Source organism: Phoca vitulina, unplaced genomic scaffold (genome assembly GCF_004348235.1).
Source record: "Phoca vitulina isolate PV1807 unplaced genomic scaffold, GSC_HSeal_1.0 scaffold73, whole genome shotgun sequence".
NCBI classification, from domain to species: Eukaryota; Metazoa; Chordata; class Mammalia; order Carnivora; family Phocidae; genus Phoca; species Phoca vitulina.
The window spans coordinates 6641144-6662380 of NW_022589776.1; the positions used below are offsets into that span (position 1 = coordinate 6641144).

General features: G+C 45.3%; 1 protein-coding gene across 7 annotated transcripts in view; it reads left to right on the forward strand.

Annotated features, from left to right (window-relative positions):
- FAM20B (FAM20B glycosaminoglycan xylosylkinase) overlaps positions 1 to 19798 on the forward strand; it is a 42626-nt gene extending 22828 nt beyond the window's left edge. For 6 of the 7 annotated variants that reach the window (XM_032393426.1, XM_032393422.1, XM_032393423.1 and 3 more), the window contains 5 exons: positions 371 to 480; positions 11050 to 11221; positions 11576 to 11767; positions 13598 to 13657; positions 15972 to 16203. In XM_032393426.1, the coding sequence (XP_032249317.1) occupies positions 371 to 480; positions 11050 to 11221; positions 11576 to 11767; positions 13598 to 13657; positions 15972 to 16203 (766 nt within the window). Of the gene's footprint in view, positions 1 to 370; positions 481 to 11049; positions 11222 to 11575; positions 11768 to 13597; positions 13658 to 15971 lie in introns of all 7 variants that reach the window. The other variant, XM_032393419.1, reaches the window with a different exon arrangement.
- Positions 19799 to 21237: the final 1439 nt, after the last annotated feature.

Consider the following 21237-nt stretch of genomic DNA (forward strand, 5'->3'; position numbering starts at 1 on the left):
TTCCCCAGATTTAGCAGTTGCTCACATTTTGCTAGATTTGCCTTATCCTTTTTGCTGAAGTGCATATTAAAATACATTACATACATATTGATATTAAACTTATAAATATATGTACCTTTAAAATATATTTACCTGCAGGGGTGCCGGCCTGGCTCAGTCAGTAGAGCATGAGACTCTTGATCTCAGGGTCGTGAGTTCAAGCCCCACGTTGGGGGTAGAGATTACTTTAAAAAAATAAAATCTTTAAAATACGTATAAGTATAAATATACATATATATACCTACCGATCAGCAATATCTTTTCTAAGACTACTTTATAAAATACACCCCCCAAAGATTTTTCTCTTCTGTTCTTCAACCTCCCAAACTAGGATTCTGGGTTTCCGCCGAGCCCCCTTGGTGGTTGGCAGATTTGTTAATCTACGGACAGAGATCAAGCCCGTTGCCACGGAGCAGCTCTTGAGCACCTTCCTAACCGTAGGTAAGATTATAGAGGACATTTAAATAGGGGAATAGTTAATAAGTTAAGCGGGACATCATTGAGCAAGCTGGTTTGTGACTTTTAAGAATTGAAGAACTCAAGGGACTACAAAAGCAAATTGGGCCACTTGTTTTCAGGCTCCTGGGGGTAATGGATCTAACAGTAGGTGGCCAGAAAGTGAAAATTTTCCCTAACGTACTTGGTTGTGTCTGTGAAGTTAGGAAGTGAGGTCATTTACTGATAGTGTAAGTAGGTAATAACTTTACTTGCTTCTGCCTGATTTTTTTTTTTTAAGGTTTTATTTATTTAAGGGAGAGAGCAAGCATGAGCAGGGGGAGGGGGCAGAAGCAGGCTCCCTGCTGAGCAGGGAGCCTTATGGCGGGACTCGATCCCAGGACCCTGGGAACATGACCTGAGCTGAAGGCAGCCGCTTAACCGACTGAGCCATCCAGACACCTCTCCTGCTGCCTGATCTTAAAGTAAATCTCAAACTCAGATTTTGGCCTAAATCCGTTATTGTATGTATATCATTGACTTGGTGGTTTTTTCATATACGTGTACTCTCTTGGGAACTGTCTCTTTAGAATTGAGGGAACTGTAAGGCAGCTCTGAAGGAGGGTCAGAAATGCCCTTGGAGGGTTGGGTTTGGGCCTGGAAGGTCACCACTGCCCTGCTACTGTGCAAGGGTCAGCCTGTAACCCACTGTGCATGGACTTGACCCTGGTCCCTCTGGCCTCGGTGCTCTGTTCTTTCGCTCTGAGTAAGGCATCCGAGCTAAAATTCTTACTCCTGTTCTCCTCGTGGACACAGTGAGAATGGGAAGACGTCAGAGGGGTCGGGGTCTCTTGTCTCAGCCTCATTGTGGTGACATTCTCAATGACGCAGTGCTCGGCTTTACAATAGGACTGTTGAAACAGACGTTGCCAGATGGGTCTCACCTCGCTTTGCTAGAATGAATGGATTTGTATTTGAAATGAGGTGAAATTGAATATTTAAAGGACTTGTGACAGAGTCATCTTTCAGAATTTAAACCTACAAGGCTAAGGCTAAGGCTGGTCTTACAAATAATCCAAAGCGGACGGTGTCACTGATTTGTTTCATATGTTTTCTAATCACTTTTGCTTGTCCAATTTTATGCTCAGGTAGACATGAATTCCTGATGGATGAGAGGAGGTCAGGAAGAATAGGCCAGAGTCCCAGCTCTCTGGAAACTCACAGAAGGTTAACTCTCATACATGGTGCCAGGGGTGGGGGATGGAGAGGCCAGGCAAAGGTTTGTAGAGGAGGCTGTTAGCAACTAGACTGATTATTGAAGAATCAATAAGAGCTACCCAGGCAGCAAAGAGGAAAAGGCATGAGGCAAAATAATAGGAAGTCATAATGAGAACGAGGGCCTGAAGACCTGAAAGTACAGAGGATTGGTACCTTCGGGGAATGAGCTCCTGGATACAGCCTGCAGTGCAGGACGGGGTCTTAGTGGGGGCTGCCGTCACAGACAATCATGGACGATGTGGCTTAAACAGTAGAGATTTATTCCTCACAGTTTTGGAGGTGGGAAGTCCGAATCAGGATGCCAGCACGCTTGGGTTCTGGTGAGGACCCTCGTCCTGGTTTATAGTCAGCCACTGTCTTGCTGTGTCCTCACACGGCAGAGAGAGAATGAGAGAGGAATCATCACTCCTGTCTCTTCTTAGAAGGGCACTAATCCCAGCGTGAGGGCTCCTCCCAACAGTCCCACCTCCAGATACCACCACACTGGGATTAGGGGTTCAACATCTGAATTTGGGGGTACACAAACATTCGGGCAGATAGAGGGATTGCACGGGAGATAGGCTTTAAATAATGAGCTGACCTTAGCACAATTTTTAAAAATATGTTCTTAGATAACTTGGTATTTTTAGATAACTTGATATAATAACAACTAAATTCTGCATAACCCTTGCAGCTTGACAAAGCACTTTCACACAGTTACCTTGTTTTGATCCTCTTGACAGAGTGCAGTAAGTAAGGGAGATTTACCCACATTTTATACTGAGAAAGAGGCTCAGAAGAGTTCGAGGACTTTCCTGAGTCACGTAGCTACTACCTCTTAGCCAGGATTCAGACCTGGATTTTCAGACTGTCACATATTTCATCTGCTTATATTCTTTCAACACAATGTTATTTCACTTCTGTGTGGTAGGCTCTGAACTAGGTGCTGAATATCCAGAAATGAATGACACCTCCCTGCCTTCAAGGAGCTTTGTCTGGTGGGGAAACCAGACATGTACAGAGGGCCTGTGACAGTGTGGACGGAAAGGGGAGATGCGCGGGTCAAGGTGTCGGTTCCTTGGTGAAGGTGGTGTTTCATCCAGGTCTTAAAGGGAGAATAGCAGTCCCCCAGGGAGGTACAGTAGAACGTCCTAGGTGTTGAGACTCTTAACCTTTTTTGTACTATGGACTCTTGGCATGCTAGAGAAGCTTGGGGATCTTTCCTCACAATAGTGTTTTTAAATGCATACATTCGAATACATAGACTTACAAATGAAACCAATAATACTGAAATCTGGTTTTGTTATCAAAAATTCAAAGTTTGCAATATACTAGCATGTGCTTCGTTATTATTTAACACATTAAATAACAGATCTAGCAGTGATCCAGTAACTCATAATTTCAGACTGAGTATAAATGATACTTTGCAGTGTCTGCAGCAGTGGTTGATATGCTATGAAAAGTCTGTGGTTTCTTCTGGTGAAAAAGTCACAGGTAATGCTAATACCACCATGGTTTGCTTCCTACTATCATAATTGAAGGAATGCTGAGTTTCAGATAGAAGTTAATGAAAGTAAAGGGGCGCCTGGGTGGCTCAGTCAGCCAAGCATCCAACTCTTCGTTTCAGCTCGGGTTGTGATCTCAGGGTCGTGGGATTGAGCCCCATGTCGGGCTCCACACTCAGCACAGAGTCTCTCTCTCCCTCTCGCTCTGCCCCTCCCCCCTCAACTCGTACATGCTCTCTCTCAAAAACAAATAAATCTTTAAAAAAAAAAAAGAAGTTGGGCGCCTGGGTGGCTCAGTTGGTTAAGCGACTGCCTTCGGCTCAGGTCATGATCCTGGAGTCCCTGGATCGAGTCCCGCATCGGGCTCCCTGCTCAGCAAGGAGCCTGCTTCTCCCTCTGACCCTCTCCCCTCTCATGTGCTCTCTCTCTCTCATTCTCTCTGTCTCAAATAAATAAATAAAATCTTTAAAAAAAAAAAAAAAAAGAAGTTAATGAAAATAAGAATGTAATTTTGTTCCCATCCAGTGCACAGGCTCTGAGTTAACCCTGCTTCAGGTGGAGGACAGCACGTAGACAAGGGTGACGAGAAGCGAGAGAAGCCCGTGGCAAGCTCAGGGGACTGTGTAGTTGAGCCGAAGTGAAGGGAGATATGGGGCTGGTGAGGGAGGAAGGCAGGTGGTCAGGACAGTGTCACCGACGGGCCTCGTGCAGCAGGCTTAGAACGGGACACTTTTCCTTAGACACTCGGAGGCCATGAAAAGAGCTGGAGCTTGGGAAAATCAGATTGGAGTGCTGGAAGACCGGCCGCGGCAGCATGGTGGAAGCCGCCCTGGGAGGGGGGTGAGGTGAGGGCTGGAAGGATGTGGCGGCTGCCGTACCCCCGTGGGTGCAGGGCGAGTCACGGCTCGAGCAAGGACAGCGGGGAGGAAGCGTTAAGAGACACTCAGCAATTAGAATGGAACGAATTTGGTGAACATTTGGGCTGAGTGGGACAACTGAGAGAGAAAGAAAAAATTAAGAATGACTCCCCAGTTCCTGGATTGGATGACTCAGTGTATAACAAAGCTGTTAGCTGTCTTAGGAATGTGTGAAGAGGAGGAAGATCGTGAATCAGATTTTGGACATTTTGTTTCCTTGTGTGAAATAACAAGAAATACATGTATTGGTCTCTGCCTCAGGGTGCCTGACACAGAGCAGAGCTCGTAAAACCCTGGTAAATTCCTAAGCCATAAGAGCACAAGGAATAGCTCTTGTTCTAATGAGGTGACTCCACAAGTGGGCTAGTCACCAGAAAAACAAGCCATAATTGGAAGCTTGGAATTTTCAGCTCCCTGCCTCCCATCCTCCAGAGAGGGGAGAGGGGTTAAGAATAAAGTTAGTAATAGATCATGCCTACGTGAGAAAGCCTCCATAAAAATCCCAATAGTATGGGGTTTGGGAGTTTCCAGGTTGGTGAACCAACCATGTGTCACTGGCCAGGCCCCGAACTCCATGAGAACAGAAGCTCCTGGGTCTGGGACCTTGCCCTGTGTATCTGTCGGGCTTTCGACATGTATCCTTTGTAATAAACCAGTAATCTAGTGAGTAAACTGGTTTCCTGAGTCCTGTGAGCCTCCCCAGCAATTTTTTTTTTATCGAGGTATGATTGACATACAACATTTATATTAGTCTCAGGTATGCATTGTAATGACTTGAAATTTTATATATTGTGAAATGATCACCACAGCATCTGGTTAACATCCATCACTGTACATAGTTACGGAATTTTTTTCTTGTGATGAGAACTCTAAAGATCTATTCACTTAGCAACTTTCATATAGTATTATTAACTATAGGCGCCATGCTATACTTTCCATCTCCGGACTTACTTATCTTATAACTGGAAGTTTGTGCCTTTTGACCCCTTCATCCATTTCACCCACCTCTGGCAGCTACCAGTCTGTTCTCTGTATCTAAGAACTTGGTTTTGGATTGTTTTTGTTTTTGTTTTTGTTTTTAGATTCTGCGTGTAAGTGAGAACATACGGTATTTGTCTTTCTCTGTCTGACTTGTTTCATTTAGCATAATGCCCTCAAAGTCCATCCATGTTGTTGCAGATGGCAAGATTTCATTCTTTTTTTTATAGCCGAATAATATTCCATTGTGCATATATGGCACATCTTCATTCACTCATCAGTGGACACTTAGGTTGTTTCCATATCTTGGTTATTATAAATAATGCTGCGGTGAACATGGAGGTGCAGATATCTTTTCAAGTTAGTATTTTCTTTTCTTTTCTTTTCTTTTTTTCAGATACTCAGAAGTAGAACTGCTGGATCATATGGTAGTTCCATTTTTCAGTTGTTTGAGAAACCTCCATAGTGTTTACCATAGTGGCTACGCCAATTCACATTCCCACCAATGGTACACATGGCTTCCCTTTTCTCCACATCCTCACCAATCTTTCCAGTCTTCTTTGGAAAGATGTCTACTCAGATCTTCTGCTCATTTTTTAATCAGATTGTTTTTTGCTATTGAGTTCTAGGAGTTTTTTATATATTTTGGATACTAGCCCCTTTTCATTTTGTCGATGGTTTCTTTGGCTGTGCAGAAGCTTTTTAGTTTGATGTAGTCCTACTTGTTCGTTTTAACTTTTGTTGCTTTTGCTCTTGGTGTCATATCCAAAAAAATCATCACCTCATCACCCAGACCGATGTCAGGGAGCTTACTGCCTGTGTATTCTTCTAGGAGTTTTATAGTTTCAGGTCTTACGTTCAAGTCTTCAGTCCACTTCGAGTTAATGTTTGTCTGTGGTGTAAGATAGTGGTCCAGTTTCAATCTTCTGCATATGGCTGTCCAGTGTTCCCAATAGCATATAGTGAAGAGACTGTCCTTTCCCCATTGTATATTCTTCTGCCCTAGCAAGTTAACCAAACCCCAAGATGGGGTTCATGGAAACCTCAGATTTGTAAGCCAGCCAGTCAGAGTGCAGGTGACAACCCAGACTTGCAGCTGGCCTCTGAATTGGAGCACAGTCTCGTGGGCCCGACCCTTCAACCTGTGGGATCGGTTCCTGTCTCTGGGTAGACAATGTCAGAATTGAGTGGAATTGTGGGATACCCAGCTGGTGTCCAAGAATGCAGTTCTCCACAATGGAATTGGGTACAGAATCTTACCTTGACAGGAGCATCCAGGAGTAAATGTTGACTAGTCATTTAGGTGCTTTAGACTTAGTCTACAGCTTAGGAGAGAAGTGTGGGCTGGAGGTTTAGATTTGGTTATTAGAGGTGGTAGTTCATCCAAGGAGAGCGCGGAGACCAAGTTGTTGATCAGAAAACCAGTTATAAAAGTTACAAAATCCAGGAAATAATAAAAGATTTCGGAGCCTAGGTAAACGGGGATATTGAAGTCTGGAAAGAGATTGGAGCAAGATTATTAATAATAAATAGCCGGCATTGATTGGTCTCTGACACTGTCAGGCTTTGTGCTGAGCATTACTGTGGATTTATCTATCTCATTTACTCCTCACAACCCAGTGGTAGGGGACTGGTATCCATTTTACAGAGAAAGCTTAGGTAAAATCACATGCCCAAAGTCTCACGTCTAATGACTGTTGATGGTCCATATTTTAATCCCAGAAACATGACCCTACTTCCCACTCAACCAATACACCATACTCCATTCACTTATGAAGGGTCTTACCAAACTCAGGACTTTGGATTTTATCGTGTAGGCAGCAGGTTTCCTACGCCAAGCAGTGTTTTGCTTTGTTTTTTGATTGTTTTTTGAATCAGTAATACATTCACATAACTCAAAATTTTTTAAAAATATTAGAAAGATTGCAATAAGGGGCGCCTGGGTGGCTCAGTCGTTAAGCGTCTGCCTTCGGCTCAGGTCATGATCCCAGGTCCTGGGATCGAGCCCCACATCGGGCTCCCTGCTCCACGGGAAGCCTGCTTCTCCCTCTCACACTCCCTCTGCTGTGTTACCTCTCTCTCTCTCGCTGTGTCTCTCTCTGTCAAATAAATAAATAAAATCTTTAAAAAAAAAAAAAAAGAGGGGCGCCTGGGTGGCTCAGTTGGTTAAGCGAGTGCCTTCGGCTCAGGTCATGATCCTGGAGTCCTGGGATTGAGTCCCACATCGGGCTCCCTGCTCAGCGGGGAGTCTGCTTCTCCCTCTGACCCTCTTCCCTCTCGTGCTCTCTATCTCTCATTCTCTCTCTCTCAAATAAAATCTTTAAAAAAATAAAATAAATAAATAAATAAATAAAAAGAAAGATTGCAATGAGAAGTTTTCCTTTCATCCCTCTGTTCTTCCTCCTTCCTCCCAGTGGTCATCTCTATTGGTAATTTCTTTATGTCCTTTCTGTACAAAATAGGAATATATATTTTTATTTAACTGCCATTATATAAAACATGTCACACTGTACATACTTCTGCATCTTATTCTTTTACCTGATACATCTTTTACCTAACAGATCTTGGAAATCTATCTATTATCACATAAAGAGCTTCTTCGTTCTTTTGTTGTGTTACCAGCTGCAAAGTAATGCGTCGTATGGATCTACCATAATTCATTTAACCAGACCTTTAGTACACATACACGTTCCAATCCTTTTTTTAGAACCAGTATTGCCCAGAATTAACACGAACAGACGTTACTTCACACATGATCAAATATATCCAGAAGTGAAAGCACTGGGTCACAGGGCACATGTATGTTGAACCAGGTTACGTTCCTGGTAGTGACGCGTGAGGTCTCTGTTCCGCCGGTGGCACCAAAGGCATGTTTCCCGACTTTGGCTTTTGTCTGTTTCACGTGTAGCAGCTTTATATTTAAGAGGCATTTGTATTTTCTTTTACCTGTCTTTGTGTATCCTTTGTTCACTTTCAGCTCTGCCCCTGGTCTTCTCAGTGTATAGGAGTTCATACACAGGGAAAATAGTCCTTTGTGATATAAATATTTTTTCCCAATTCTTTAATTTCTTTTGATTTTGCTTATGGTAATTTCTTTTTTCTTTTTTTTTTTTTGCCTTATAGACATTTTTGTTTGTTTTTAATGTAATCGGTCCATCTTTTCTTAGAGGTTTTCTGATTGTGAATCATAGCCTTGCTTACTCGAAGATTATGGAAGAATTCCGCCTTTTTTATTTTAAGTACTTTTATAGTTTTATTTTTCACGTTTAAGTTTTTGTCATAGTTTTAGAATTTATCCTAGTATGTGGAATGAAGTATGGCTCCAGCTGGTTGGGGTTTTTTTTCCACTGAAATAAATTTTTGTTTCTAGGTATTTTCATTTCTGGATTTTCTGTTCTGCTCCTATCTGTTCATGAGTTGATCTGTTTTGATACCTGGTAAGATTAGTCCCCTCTCTTTGCTATTTCAGAGTTTGCTAGCAGTTCTTTCTTTTTCCTTATAACCTTAAAAATCATCCTTTCCAGGGGCGCCTGGGTGGCTCAGTCAGTTAAGTGTCTGCCTTCGGCTCAGGTGCTGTGATCGAGCCCCATGTCAGGCTCCCTGCTCAGTGGAGAGTCGCTTCTTCCTCTCCCCACCCCTTGGCTCATACTCTCTCTCTCGCTTGCTCTCTCTCTCTCAAGTAAATAAATAAAATCTTGAAAAAAAAAAAAATCCAGGGCACCTGGGTGGCTCAGTCGTTAAGCATCTGCCCTCGGCTCAGGTCATGATCTCAGGGTCCTGGGATGAAGCCCCACATCAGGCTCTCTGCTCAGCAGGGAGTCTGCTTCTCTGTCTCATTCTCCCTCTGTGCTCTGTCTCTCTCTTTCTCAAATAAATAAAATCTTTAAAAAAAAAATCCATTTTAACCTGTAAAAGATCTGTTGGTATTTTGATGGGATCAAGTTAAATTTATAAGTTTATATTTTTATAATTATAAACATTATATATGTGGTATATTGTTCCATCAGTTCAAATATTCTTTACTTAGAAACGTTCTTAAGGTAGAAGAATGATAGCATCAGTTTTGCGGGTGGGTGTGGAGTGTGCGCTGTACCAGGGGTTGGAAACACTAAGGCTTGAGGGCTGCTCATCTCTTCAGGGACACACGTGTGTGAGAACCGAACAGTCATTAAAGGAGTATGTGAGGGGTTTACAGGCAGGAAATCAGCTCCTTTGATGGCTGTATTTACTAGGGATGGAGCACCGAGAAGGCATTACTTAACCTTTTTAGATCGTTTTGTTTTTTACACTTTTTATTTTGAGATAATTTGGAATTTATATAAAAGTTGCAGAGATGGTCCAGAGTCCCCCAGATTCCTTAGTTAGTAACACTGTCAGACCATTTGAGAATAAGGTGCGACCTGAATGCTCCTTACACCAGCGTGTGAAGACCTCGGTACTTCCTGACCACCAGGACGCTCTCCTGCCCGGCCGCATCCGGTCATCGACAGCGAGAGACGCGCGCTGATGCAGCAGCAGCATCTGACCCACAGACCCGGTTCACATTTTGCCACTTGTCCCCGTAATGCCCTGTAGAAGTCCAGAACTCACTCTAGGATCACATGTTGTGTTCATTGTCAGGTCGTTTTAGCCTCTGTCCTTCTGGAACAATTCCTCACTCTCCTTATTTTTTTGTGACCTTGACATTCGGTAAGAGTGCAGGTCAGTTACTTTAAAGAGTACCTCTTTATTTGAGTGTTTCTGACATTTCCTCATGATTTAAAAATGCTGGCGGGAATACCAGAGACGTGCTCTTGTGCTTTTCTCGGTACATCCTGTCAGGAGGCCCATGATGGAGATTTGTCGCTGTGTCCCATTACTGGTGATATGAGCTTGTGTCCCTTGATTAAGATGGTAGGTCTCTGTAAGGTTTCTCCAGTGTCCAGTTAATAAGTATTATTATTAACGGAGTGCTTTGGAGTATATCACTATGAACTCTCAGACTCTTAATTTACTCAGTTATGATTTGCTGTTACTTATTTTGATGCTCAAGCTGTCCCAGATTTGACCAGTGGGAACTCCTACACACTGTCTCGTGGGTCCTTTGGAATGTCCCCATCGTTCTCTGAGTGCTTCCTTACCCTGGCATAGCAGTTGGACGCAGGCCCATCTTGTACTTTCTTTGCCCCAGCCCTAGAGTCACCTGTTTCTCCAAGGAGCCCTGGGTCCCTTTAATACAGTAGTAAAATGATATTTAGAAACTGATGTGTGAGTGCTAGGTGTTTACTGCCATTGCTGCCTGGTCTCCATTGTTTCTAGGCTCTCTTGAGGGACAGAGGGAGGAAAGCTGTACACACACACACACACACACAAGCATCTGTATCTTTTTCTATATCTCTCTTCCGACCAGTCACTCCAGTCCAGTTCTAATTCAACACCACAAGATTTATTCTGGCTTTCTCCCTTTCTGTGAGTTAACCTCCCTTCTCCATCTGTGAAAAGCTTGGTTCCCATTATCCTCAGTGTATTTATTTATCTGCTTGACACCCCACCCCCAGTACCCACACTCCTGGCCCAGAGCCTGTCCCTGGATGGGCCCACTCTCTCTCTCCCAGGCGCTCTGGCCAAAGTGTTGGCTCTGACAGAAGAGGAGAGGGCATGACTTTCCTTTACTTAGACTTGACTCCTGGGAGAGGGACTGGGTAGCAGGGCCCCAAGGGCAAGGAGACTTTGATATATATCCTTTCCTGCCCTTTGACATTTTTTTTCACTGTGTGCTTTTTTTTTATGACCTGTATAGAAAATAAATGTTTAAATATCATTCAGGATCATTGTTTTCACAGGATCTGTTCACTTAGCTGTTCCCTTCTACATCGTTAGGGAGAATTCAGAGTCTTCCTTTTTTCCTTAAGTGTATTTGGCTCCTTTCTCTCCCATAGGAAATAACACTTGTTTCTATGGGAAGTGTTATTACTGCCGAGAAACAGAGCCGGCTTGTGCTGATGGAGACACGATGGAGGGATCTGTCACACTTTGGCTTCCAGATGTGTGGCCTCTGCAGAAACACCGACACCCGTGGGGCAGGACTTACCGCGAGGGCAAACTGGCCAGGTGAGTGCTCCCGTGAGCCCCCATTTCATTCTGTCCAAGGAGGTGGGGCTGAGGGCAAACCTGCCAGGCAGGGACGCCTCTTCTCTGTGTTTTCAACAGGGCCAGCTACCGGGGCGCCTGGGTGGCTTCATTGGTTATGCATCCGACTCTGGGTTTCAGCTCAGGTCGTGATCTCAGGGTCGTGAGATGGAGCCCCATGTAGGGCTGCGCGCTGGGCGCAGAGTCTGCTGGGGATTCTGTCTCCTCTTCTGCCCCCGCCCTGCGCTTGCGTTCTCTCTCTCTCTCTCTCAGAACAAAACAGTGCCAGGTACAGGGCTGGCACCCAGTAACCCTGGTGGTGCTCTTTGCCTCCAGGTGGGAGTACGATGAGAGCTACTGCGATGCTGTGAAGAAAACATCCCCCTATGACTCAGGCCCCCGCCTCTTGGACATCATTGACACTGCCATCTTTGATTACCTGATCGGCAATGCTGACCGCCATCACTACGAGAGTTTTCAAGATGACGAAGGCGCCAGTATGCTCATCCTTCTCGATAATGCCAAAAGGTAGGACCACAGGACCATCCTCGTCAGTTAGGGCCTGGTCAGGGTCTTTTCTTTTGGCACCCATCTTTCCATCCTGCTCAGGGTTCGTACTCCTTCTGCCCTCAGGGTTCTGAGGACTTTAAAAAATGGAGAAGTAGGTTTTTTTCCAAGGAGGCCAAGACTCTATGATTCTCAACACAGACAGCTGGACGCCAAGGTCTTTGATGTATCGCTACCTATATCATTCTTCCTTGACTGTGATGTCTAGAATCTTGAGAGATACATATTGAATAGAACATGAAATTTAGGGGCGCCTGGGTGGCTCAGTCGTTAAGCGTCTGCCTTCAGCTCAGGTCATGATCCCAGGGTCCTGGGATCAAGCCCCGCATTGGGCTCCCTGCTCCGTGGGAAGCCTGCTTCTCCCTCTCCCACTCCCCCTGCTTGTGTTCCTTCTCTCGCTGTGTCTCTCTCTGTCAAATAAATAAGTAAAATCTTAAAAAAAAACAAACCATGAAATTTAATTCCTGTTAAATTGATTCTATCCAAAGGTTCATGCAGTTTAAAAAAGTAATTTGTTTGATAGGATGTTTTGCTATATTTATGGCAGTCTAGACCCAGACTTTTTGTGATCATGAGAAGAGCAGTTCCTTTTATTATATAAAAACAAGTTACTTTTGTCTTGATTAAGACAATCTTATTTATTTTGAATAAATGGATGGTCCTTAATTTTTTTAGGGGTGGGCTCTTTGAAGAGCATATTATGTTTTCAGTTTGCCCTGTGCCTTCTCTGTGGTGCCCGATTCAGTACCGTACTTTTAGTGACATTTAGTAAGTGTTTGCTAAATAGAATACTTCCTTGGAGCCCAGAATTGTCCAGGCTCTAGGTCACTACCGCTAACATTGGTTGCTGAGAATAATCTGAGACAGGGGTCCTCAGCGAAGAACGGCCGAGTGGCACTTGCGGATGGCGCCCCCACATCACCCCGAGCAGGGGGCTGACGCCTGCAGAGAGCGGGCGCCGGCGCACACAGCGGAGCTGGTAGAGGCCGGTGCTACGTGCGTTCCTGAAAACCTTTACCGTGACTTACACAAATGATCTTTTTGTGTGTGTTTGTTTAATGAGTGTATGCACTGTGGAAATACACATGGAAATAGTTGTCTTTGCCGTTTACTATTGGAGGGCTGCACTGTGCTCAGGGCCCCCAGACCTTCCAGCTATCACGGTGAGCTTCCAGCAGAGGAGTAGAAAGTTGAGTTTTCCCAGAACCGGTTCTCCTCGTGTAACTCTGAATTACTGCTGAGGTCATTTTTACAGATGTTTTGAATTACTGTTTTCTCAGCTTCCGTGAGCCGTTTGTCCAGTTTGAATCTGGCCATATGCTTACTTGTAGGGATAGGATAATCCTGCTCTTTTCTCATGGGTGATTTCGAGGTAGAACAACTTGTTACAAGTGACGACCATCTGTGTGTTAGTGGGAACCATGTGGATAGCCTTTATTTCTCTCCTGCCCTCCCGCCCCCATAAAACCTCCAGGTCTTGGGGTCCTCCCTTTGGTCCATGGGCTCCGCACTGCGTTGTGTGGTTACGATTCGGCACCTTGCTGTAGCTGGCGGAAGACAGGAGGCTTGTCAGTGAGGGCGTTTGTTTTTGATACCGTGTACAGACTGTTAGGAATCCTGTGTCTGATTGGTCACGCCCCGTTTATTTTTAATTTAAGTGATTTGAGCCACGGGAGCATGAAATTATCTAGGATCACATTTGGGTCGTCTTAGAGAATTTGCTCTCGCTTTGATGCTAAAAAGGCAACTGGTGCCACTGAGTAATTCATTAAGTTTTAATTTAATTTTCAGCTTTGGGAACCCGTCGCTGGATGAGAGAAGCATTCTTGCCCCCCTCTATCAGTGTTGCATGTAAGTTCCGCACAGCAAATACATGGGCCTGTGTCATCTTCCTTTCCAGGCTCACGTAACAGTACATCCATTTCCTGGGCCTTAAAACTTCCTAAGACCTGAGCAAGTACTTTTCATGCTTTTCCATCCCAGAACCTGTGGAGCTCAAAATTCATTTCAAATTTTGTATGAATAGGAATCTTCAGCCTATTCAATAATATGTATTCATGTTTGTTTTAATATCAGAATATGCTCCTTTGATCATATGACCCTCGCCAGAACTCCAGTACACTCTGCGTCCCTGGCTGCTGTACCTTGTTTACCTTGGGGTTTGAAGTCCTCTCACTCCCCACCACAGACCATCTGTGGTTTGCAGATCTCAATTTGAAATTGTATCAACCAGATGTAACTTTTTCAGAGGCATTTACTCACGTGTTTTTTTCAAGTCTGTATTAGAAAACAAAGAAATTAAAAGGTAAATCAAAATGAGATGAAGACCAGGCTCTAAGGAGCTCCTTTTCAGAGCATTATTGCTGGTTTAAGATTTAAAGGGGAGTATTAAGAATCAGCTGGGTTGCACGTCGCTCAGCCAACAAGGAAACAGAAATCCGGGAGCACCACGTCCTACCGGTTAACTGCCCGAGACACTCAGATCACATCCAATCGCCCCTCCTGGCAACCGGGCTCTTTCTCTTGTCTCTCTTTTTAATAGCAGCAGTACAGTATTCTGCATTAAGTATTGACCCAAGCACCCCTTGTTTTCATTAATAGGCAATAGTACGGCCAGTCAAAAACCACGTCTTTGAAAGAAGATGTTTTTGTAGTAATAGTGTTGTCCGTCTGATCCAGTCAGAAGCTAGAAAAGACACAGTGGGTTAAATGGGAAAGTTGAGTATAAAGAAGCTCTGATACAAGCGTAACTGTAAAAGGAAACTTTTTAGGGCTGAGGGAGAGTACCCTAGGAAGGACAAACTTGGAAGGGAACCCTGTCCCCAAGGCTAGGGTGTGGACTTCCATGAAGAACAGTCCGGTCCACGGGAGAGTGGAGAAGTTGGCTAGTTTGCAGGCCCTGGGTGAGCAGGAAGCAGCCCTCCGGGGTACAGGTTCGGGCAATGACTTGCACCTGTGTTCAGGGCATCACGGAGGGAGGGACGGCTCGGGAGAAACCGCCTGGGCTGCAGGCAGGGCATGTGTGTGGGCCTGCAAAGGGAGTGGGGTGCCAGCATGGGCAGGTGGCCCTCGGGGCCCGGGTTTCCATGTCAAGAGGGCCTGCTCATCCTGGCACTGTGGCCGGGGCAGAGCACCGTTTGATGACCCCTCCCCCTGACTCCCAACCCGCTTGTGCAGCAACCAGAAGTGTCTGCAGTATCCCTCCAGTGACATCGACGGAGAAAGCTTGACAGGAGAGATGCTTCAAGGAATTCTCCGCGTTATAGCAGGGCATACATATATGGAGAGCGAATGTGGGGCTGAGAGGCGGACAAGGGATGCCTTAGTCACACAAGGGAAGCTCTGATGCTCTGGGCACCTGTCGTGGACTTGACAATAGCAAAATCACACCGCCTCTGTGCTTGTCGGCCCCTTCCATGCTTTGTCCAAAGGTCGCTCTTCCTTTTTAAATAGATGCAGGACGGGCTGCCTCTTGCAGAGTCAGACTTCTTTGTCTACCTCGTAATTCCCACATTACCCACAGGAAGTGGGTAGAATTATAATATTGATACTATAATTGAATTATAATATTAATGGTAGGAATTTTTTACATTCAGAAACACAAAAAGAAAATTAAAACTGTCCATTAAGATGTAAGGGTAACTCCTGTTAACATCATAGAGACTTCGTTCTAATCATGTGTATATGTCTGTATATGTATGTGTGTGTGTGTTTATACATACACATTTTCTTTCCCCACAGATTTAGAGTAAAACTTCTCCCTTTAACTTTTTTCCCCCACCCAATATTATATTACAGGCATTTTTCAAGCCACTAAATTTTCAAAACTATTTTTAACGGCTGCATGGTATTCCCTCGAATGGATAAGTTATACATTTAACTGTTTCCCAGTAGCTGAACATTCAGATCTTTCACATTTTTCCATTACAAATTTAGTTACACATTGGAATGAACATGTGTAAATCTTTGCATATACCTCTGATTAATTACCTAGAAAAAAAATATCAGAATGTGGTAGTATGACTTTTTCATCATGTAGAGGTCCTTCAGAAACATTTTTTTTTTTTAGTTGAAACATTTTACATAATTATTTCCCCAGCAGGCTTTAATCTCCTCTCGATAGTAAGAGGTTTCACATAATCTGCCTTAAAACTCTCTCTTCCAGCATTCGGGTGTCCACCTGGAACAGACTGAACTACCTAAAAAATGGTGTGCTGAAGTCTGCCTTAAAATCTGCCATGGCCCATGACCCCATCGCCCCCGTGCTGTCCGAGCCTCACCTGGACGCCGCGGACCAGCGGCTCCTGAGCATCCTGGCCACTGTGAAGCAGTGCACTGACCAGTTCGGGGCGGACGCCGTGCTGGTAGAAGACAGGATGCCTCTCTCCCACTTGTAATCCGCACCGCAGGATAAGCGAGACTCCTTTTTACAAAGCGAGAGAAACAGCACAATCACTTCCGAACGGTCTGGGGTGGATCGGAAACGGCCGGCAGCAAGCTCTGGTGACGGGGGTGGGCAGGGTGGCCTTGGATGCCTTTGGCAATTTCTCTAGGAGAAACGAAAGCAAAGACTACAGGTGTCCGAGCCCAGGAGTGTTGCTGCTGAACCACCCGGTGTCCCCGGCCTCGGCCCCTCCAGTGACGGGCCTCCTGGCTGCTCTGCCTCCCTCGCACGCCACGGGACAGAAAGAGGTGTGACGTTTGGCTAGGCTAATGCTGGGATTGGTTCCGGAGTGTGTAGTTTGAGTTCATCCCTAGAATCCTTTCTCCGCCCCTGTGGAGTTTCTGAAAACACTTGGCCATCTCTGGAGTCCTTTTTTCACCGGGACTAGTCCAACTGGGAATTTGACAGCCTCCTGAGGAGGGGCAGCCAGGAAAACCTGGCCTGCTCTTGAGCCAGAATAGCATGCTCTGTGGGAAGGGATACGTGTTTGGGATAGAATTAGTGGGAAAGACAAACGCAGGGAAGATGCTTGGGCTTTTAAGCGATTGGCTGGTAGTGCTTTTCGTGATCTCTTAGAGGAGGGAGGAAGAGACGGCACCAGAAGCGGCGGGGGGGGGGGGGGGGGCGGCGGTATTTGAGTTCTGCAGGTGTGGAAAAGCAAACATGACTGGAACCTCAGATCTGCGTGCTCACCGCTGTGTCCCAGTTAGCCCCCAAACTGTCCAAGCAGGGTTCTCTCATGGAGACTTTTCTTTCTCCCTTTTGCCCAAAGCAGGCAAATCCTTCCTGAATTAACAAAGCAAACTGAGCTAATAACCCCTTGAATGAGAGTTAAGTTGCCTGCGATCTCTGCCATCCTGATTTCTCATCTGAAATGAATTTCCACCTCAGCCTTTAAGGCATTTGGTCACTGAAGCTGCTCTTCCCAAGAGATTGGCGGTCCTGTCTGTCCCTTTCTCGTGGGAAAAGCCAGCTCCCTGGCTCGGCCGACCGCGCGTGTTCTGCTGGCGGCTGGGCCTGTCTTGTGATGTGGGCCATGCCGACGACTGGGAACAGCGTTGAAGCTCTCAGAGCCTCAAAATGAAGGGGGTTACCAGGACGAGCCTTAAGATTTTGATTTGTGTCAAGCCCTCATTTCCTTGTTTAATTTCGTCGGGCGTTCGGAGGCGGTGGTGGAGCGCCAGTGTCCCTGTCCCGGGCGACAGAAGCCCAGGCTCAGCTCGGTCTGTGTTCCAGCAGAGCGTCTCGGACCCGTGAGCCGTCGCAGCCTGCCTGGCGGCCAGGCCAGCCTTGCACTTCTGTCGAGCAGGGGCTGCTATTTAAACAGTGTGGGGGAGCAAATGTAATGCCAGCCAGTGGAGACCAGTGTGGGGCAGCCTCCCTTTCAAAAACAGCCTAGAGTCTGTGTCCTCATTTTCTCGCGTTGAAAGACAGCTGAGTAACCTGTAACTAAACAGCATGAGGTCAGGGCGCTTTTGTACTTTGTATGTACATTTTGAGACATCCACAAGAATGGGTTGAGTTGTAAAAAGAAGGTGTTGAGCCTAACTAAGAAGCCAGGTATTAGCACTAAACACTGAAACGGTGTTAACAAAAGGAGGCCTTAGATTCCAATTTTAAGGCCATTTCCTGTGTGCGTCAAGTAAAATTCCCAGTTGAGCTGGAGAATACCGTGGATGGTGCTCGTGCAGAGCGTCGGGGAGCTGGCTGGAGGGAGGCGGTGGGCAGGAGGCAGCGCGCTTGCCTGGGTGAATGTTGGTTCAATTAAATGATGGACCAATGTTCTTGCAGACACGGGGCGCCTGTAGTCTGCTGCAGCGGAAGGAGTAAGAATTGTTCCCCAACTGGGAGCTTCATTCATAATGTTGAAGGCAGAAGATATTGCTAAGGAAGCAAGCAGGAGGGAATGTCGCATCGTTTTTTCAAAACACTGCAGAAAATGTATAATTTCATTCTCTTTCCTACTGTTTTAAAATTCTTGATCTTAAGAGGTGTTCAGATCTATTGAGGTTGAAGTCTTAAGCTAATAGGGTGGTGTCACAGGACTCTTGGAACATAGATTTATGTTCTCATCAGGATTGGATTAAGTTAAGTTTAGGCAAATCTTAGAGAAAACCAACCAAAAGCTTATAGCCGTGAAATGCACAAAAACCAAATTGTTTGAAAAACAGAGGCTGATATCTTTTTTTTTTTTTTTTTTAGTTTTGTCACCGTGTCCTCTTTGTGGTTTCTTTAGCACTAATAGACAAGTCACTAGAAGGGTTCCTGGGCAGCCCTAGGTTGGGTGTGCCTAGCCAACATCTAAAGGTAGAGGTGGATACACTTTATATTTTCCAACTAGGAAAATCAGAACTGACTGCCATTTCCTTACCTCCTCCCACTCCTTAAATATGTTTATTCCAGAGTTTGAGTGGGGAAATATGGGTATAGAAGTTTTATTCTAAATTGTTCTTTTAATATGAGGCTATATTGTGGGTTTGGGTGTAAATAATTTTCTGTGCAAAACAAATTAATGGGATCTGTGATTTGCTCAGAGTATTGTTTGATAATATATTAATAAGGCATTTCTCCCTGTTGCACTCAGGACTAATATATCAAATGAAATTTAAGGAGGAAATGGAAGAATTCAGGTACATCCATTGCATATTATTTGGGGAAAGATGAATCCTGTACATGGCAATTTTTCAGTGTCACCTGAACAACAAGTTCTTCCAAGGAAATTCGTGTTTTCTTTTCCATAAAAAAAAAAAAAGGCTTTTGGCTTTTCCTTCGGATCCACCATATTCCTTCAGCGTCCATTCTCAGTGGCCCCTGTATCATCTCATTTGACTGTAAATGACCACACCTCAGTGGCAATAAAACCGCATCTGTCAGTGAGCTGTCCTATAGGTGTGATCTTGTGAGCTTGAGCTTCAGGAAACATGAGTAAAGGCATATGTATGTATATAGTCGTATCTGTATTGTAGCAAGAAAAAAATGTATTTATTTTGACACAGGAAAATACTGACTTATGTTGCTGAAGAACTTGAAGCTAGTGAAAGGGTCACTCCTCAGTCTCTGCGAGTGGCCCCGACGTGACATAAAAGACCATTCAGCCGGCACCTGCTGGGCAGCTCCGGTGAGCCGGCCGCGGCTAGGCACCCGCGGGAGCCAGACACACCTGACTTCGTGCAGCCTGTCGTCCAGGGGAAGGCCAGTTTCTCTCCCTTCGATGCCTCCAGTCTGGGTTGAAAAGGCAGGGGCTGGGGATGCCACTGCCACAGGTTTTTAAAGGAACTAAGGTGTTCCTCGCAAATACAAAGCCTAAGGGGGGGATCTGGGAATAACTTACTGGGAAGCTAATTTATTTGCTTAAAAGGGAGGTGTAGGAACCACTACCTTCTGTTTTGATCTGCCAAGGATTTCGTGTCAGCACTGCCGCATGGTGGGGGAGTGGGCTTGGTAAGACACCATACAGGACAGATACGCACCGAAATTTCTAATGTGTTCTATGGGTTTCAATTCTGAAAAAGAGAAAAAAAAAAAACGAATAAAGATTTTAATAAGTATCGATGTATCCTCTTTTCCTCTTATTCCTTTTTTTCCCTTCCTTCAAGCTATTTTCAATGTTCTCTGTTCCAACTTCCTGTGTGTTTTGTTAGGGGACAGAAAAAGATGACCCCTTCTGCTCCCACTTCAACCTTCACAGGGCCTGTTCCATGGTATCTGATGAGTAAGACCTTTGCACGTGCTCACTAGCCTCCAAAAGGCCCATCCCAGGTTGTGGTTCTACCAGAAGTTTCCATTGGATAATTCTTGGTGCTTTTTGTATACTTAGTAGTTCAGCCCCATTCCTGCAGCTTCTTTAGAAGTAAAACATTACAAATCCTGAAGAACTTGTTGGTAGCACAGTACTGTACAGACATGGAGGAGACCAGGGCCCTGATGATTATTCTTCAGACAGCCAGATTTTTAACTTTTGAAATAGAAATCCAGCATCATAAACCTCACCTAGACAACAAAGCAGACTTCTTTTTACTTGGTTTGCCGCATTTTTGTTTGTGCCACCTTTTGTCCCATGCACTTGGATACCGGTGGGAGGCTGCCGCCTTGTGTTCTGCACTGACTCCCCTGCGATCCTTTTTCAGGTGGGCTTCAGGCTTTGTTTGCTTCTCCTGCATATCAGAAGGACTGGTATTAAAGCTCAAAAAAGGCAGCTGGGAGTAGGGAGGGTTCGTGAAGTGTTCGGTCTTCAGTAGACATTTGGGCTTTGGGAGTCCCCTCAGAGAACTGACGGTCCGAACAGAAGGAAACTGAAGCCCCCAGTGTGTCAGGAATGATGTCAATGAATTACAGTAGAAATGGGAGCAGGAACGAATCACGGGGGGGTGGGGGCAGGAGGGTGAGAGGTAGGCAGAGCCCACATGGAAGAAGGGGAGAGTGAGCCAGGCCTGCTATGAGTGTAGAAGCCCGATTTCCAAAGTACACAGCCTCCTGGGCCTGTACCCTGTTTCATCCCTTCAGGGCTGCGGGAAACCATGGGAAGATTTTCATCGGGCGCGCCCTGTCTCTTGAAAGGACCCTCCGAGTCCACTGTGTCATTTCAGTTGCTCCTTAGTATAAACTTTAAGCCACCAGTGTGGAGATGAGCTGTGAAACATTGATTTTATGTTTTCAGAGTTTGCTTTTTACATGCCAAGTGTAACTGGCGATAAAGGCTTGATTTTTTACTCAGATTGTTTTCAGGGCAGAGAGTTCTGCCTGCCTCCAGCCGGGTAGGTGTGTGTGGCAAAGCTTCGTGCCATTTCGATGACCTCAGATAGGTGTTGCGTGTCCATTTTCTCTTAGACTTTGTTAAAATGCAGATTTTGATTGAGTAGGTTTGAGGCCTGGGATTCTGAATTTCTAACGAGCTCCTGGACGAAACCAGTGCTGCTGGTCCCTGGAGCACGCTCGAGTGGCATGGAGAGGGGTTTGCTTGCTAAGGAATCATGGCGGCCTGTAGTTT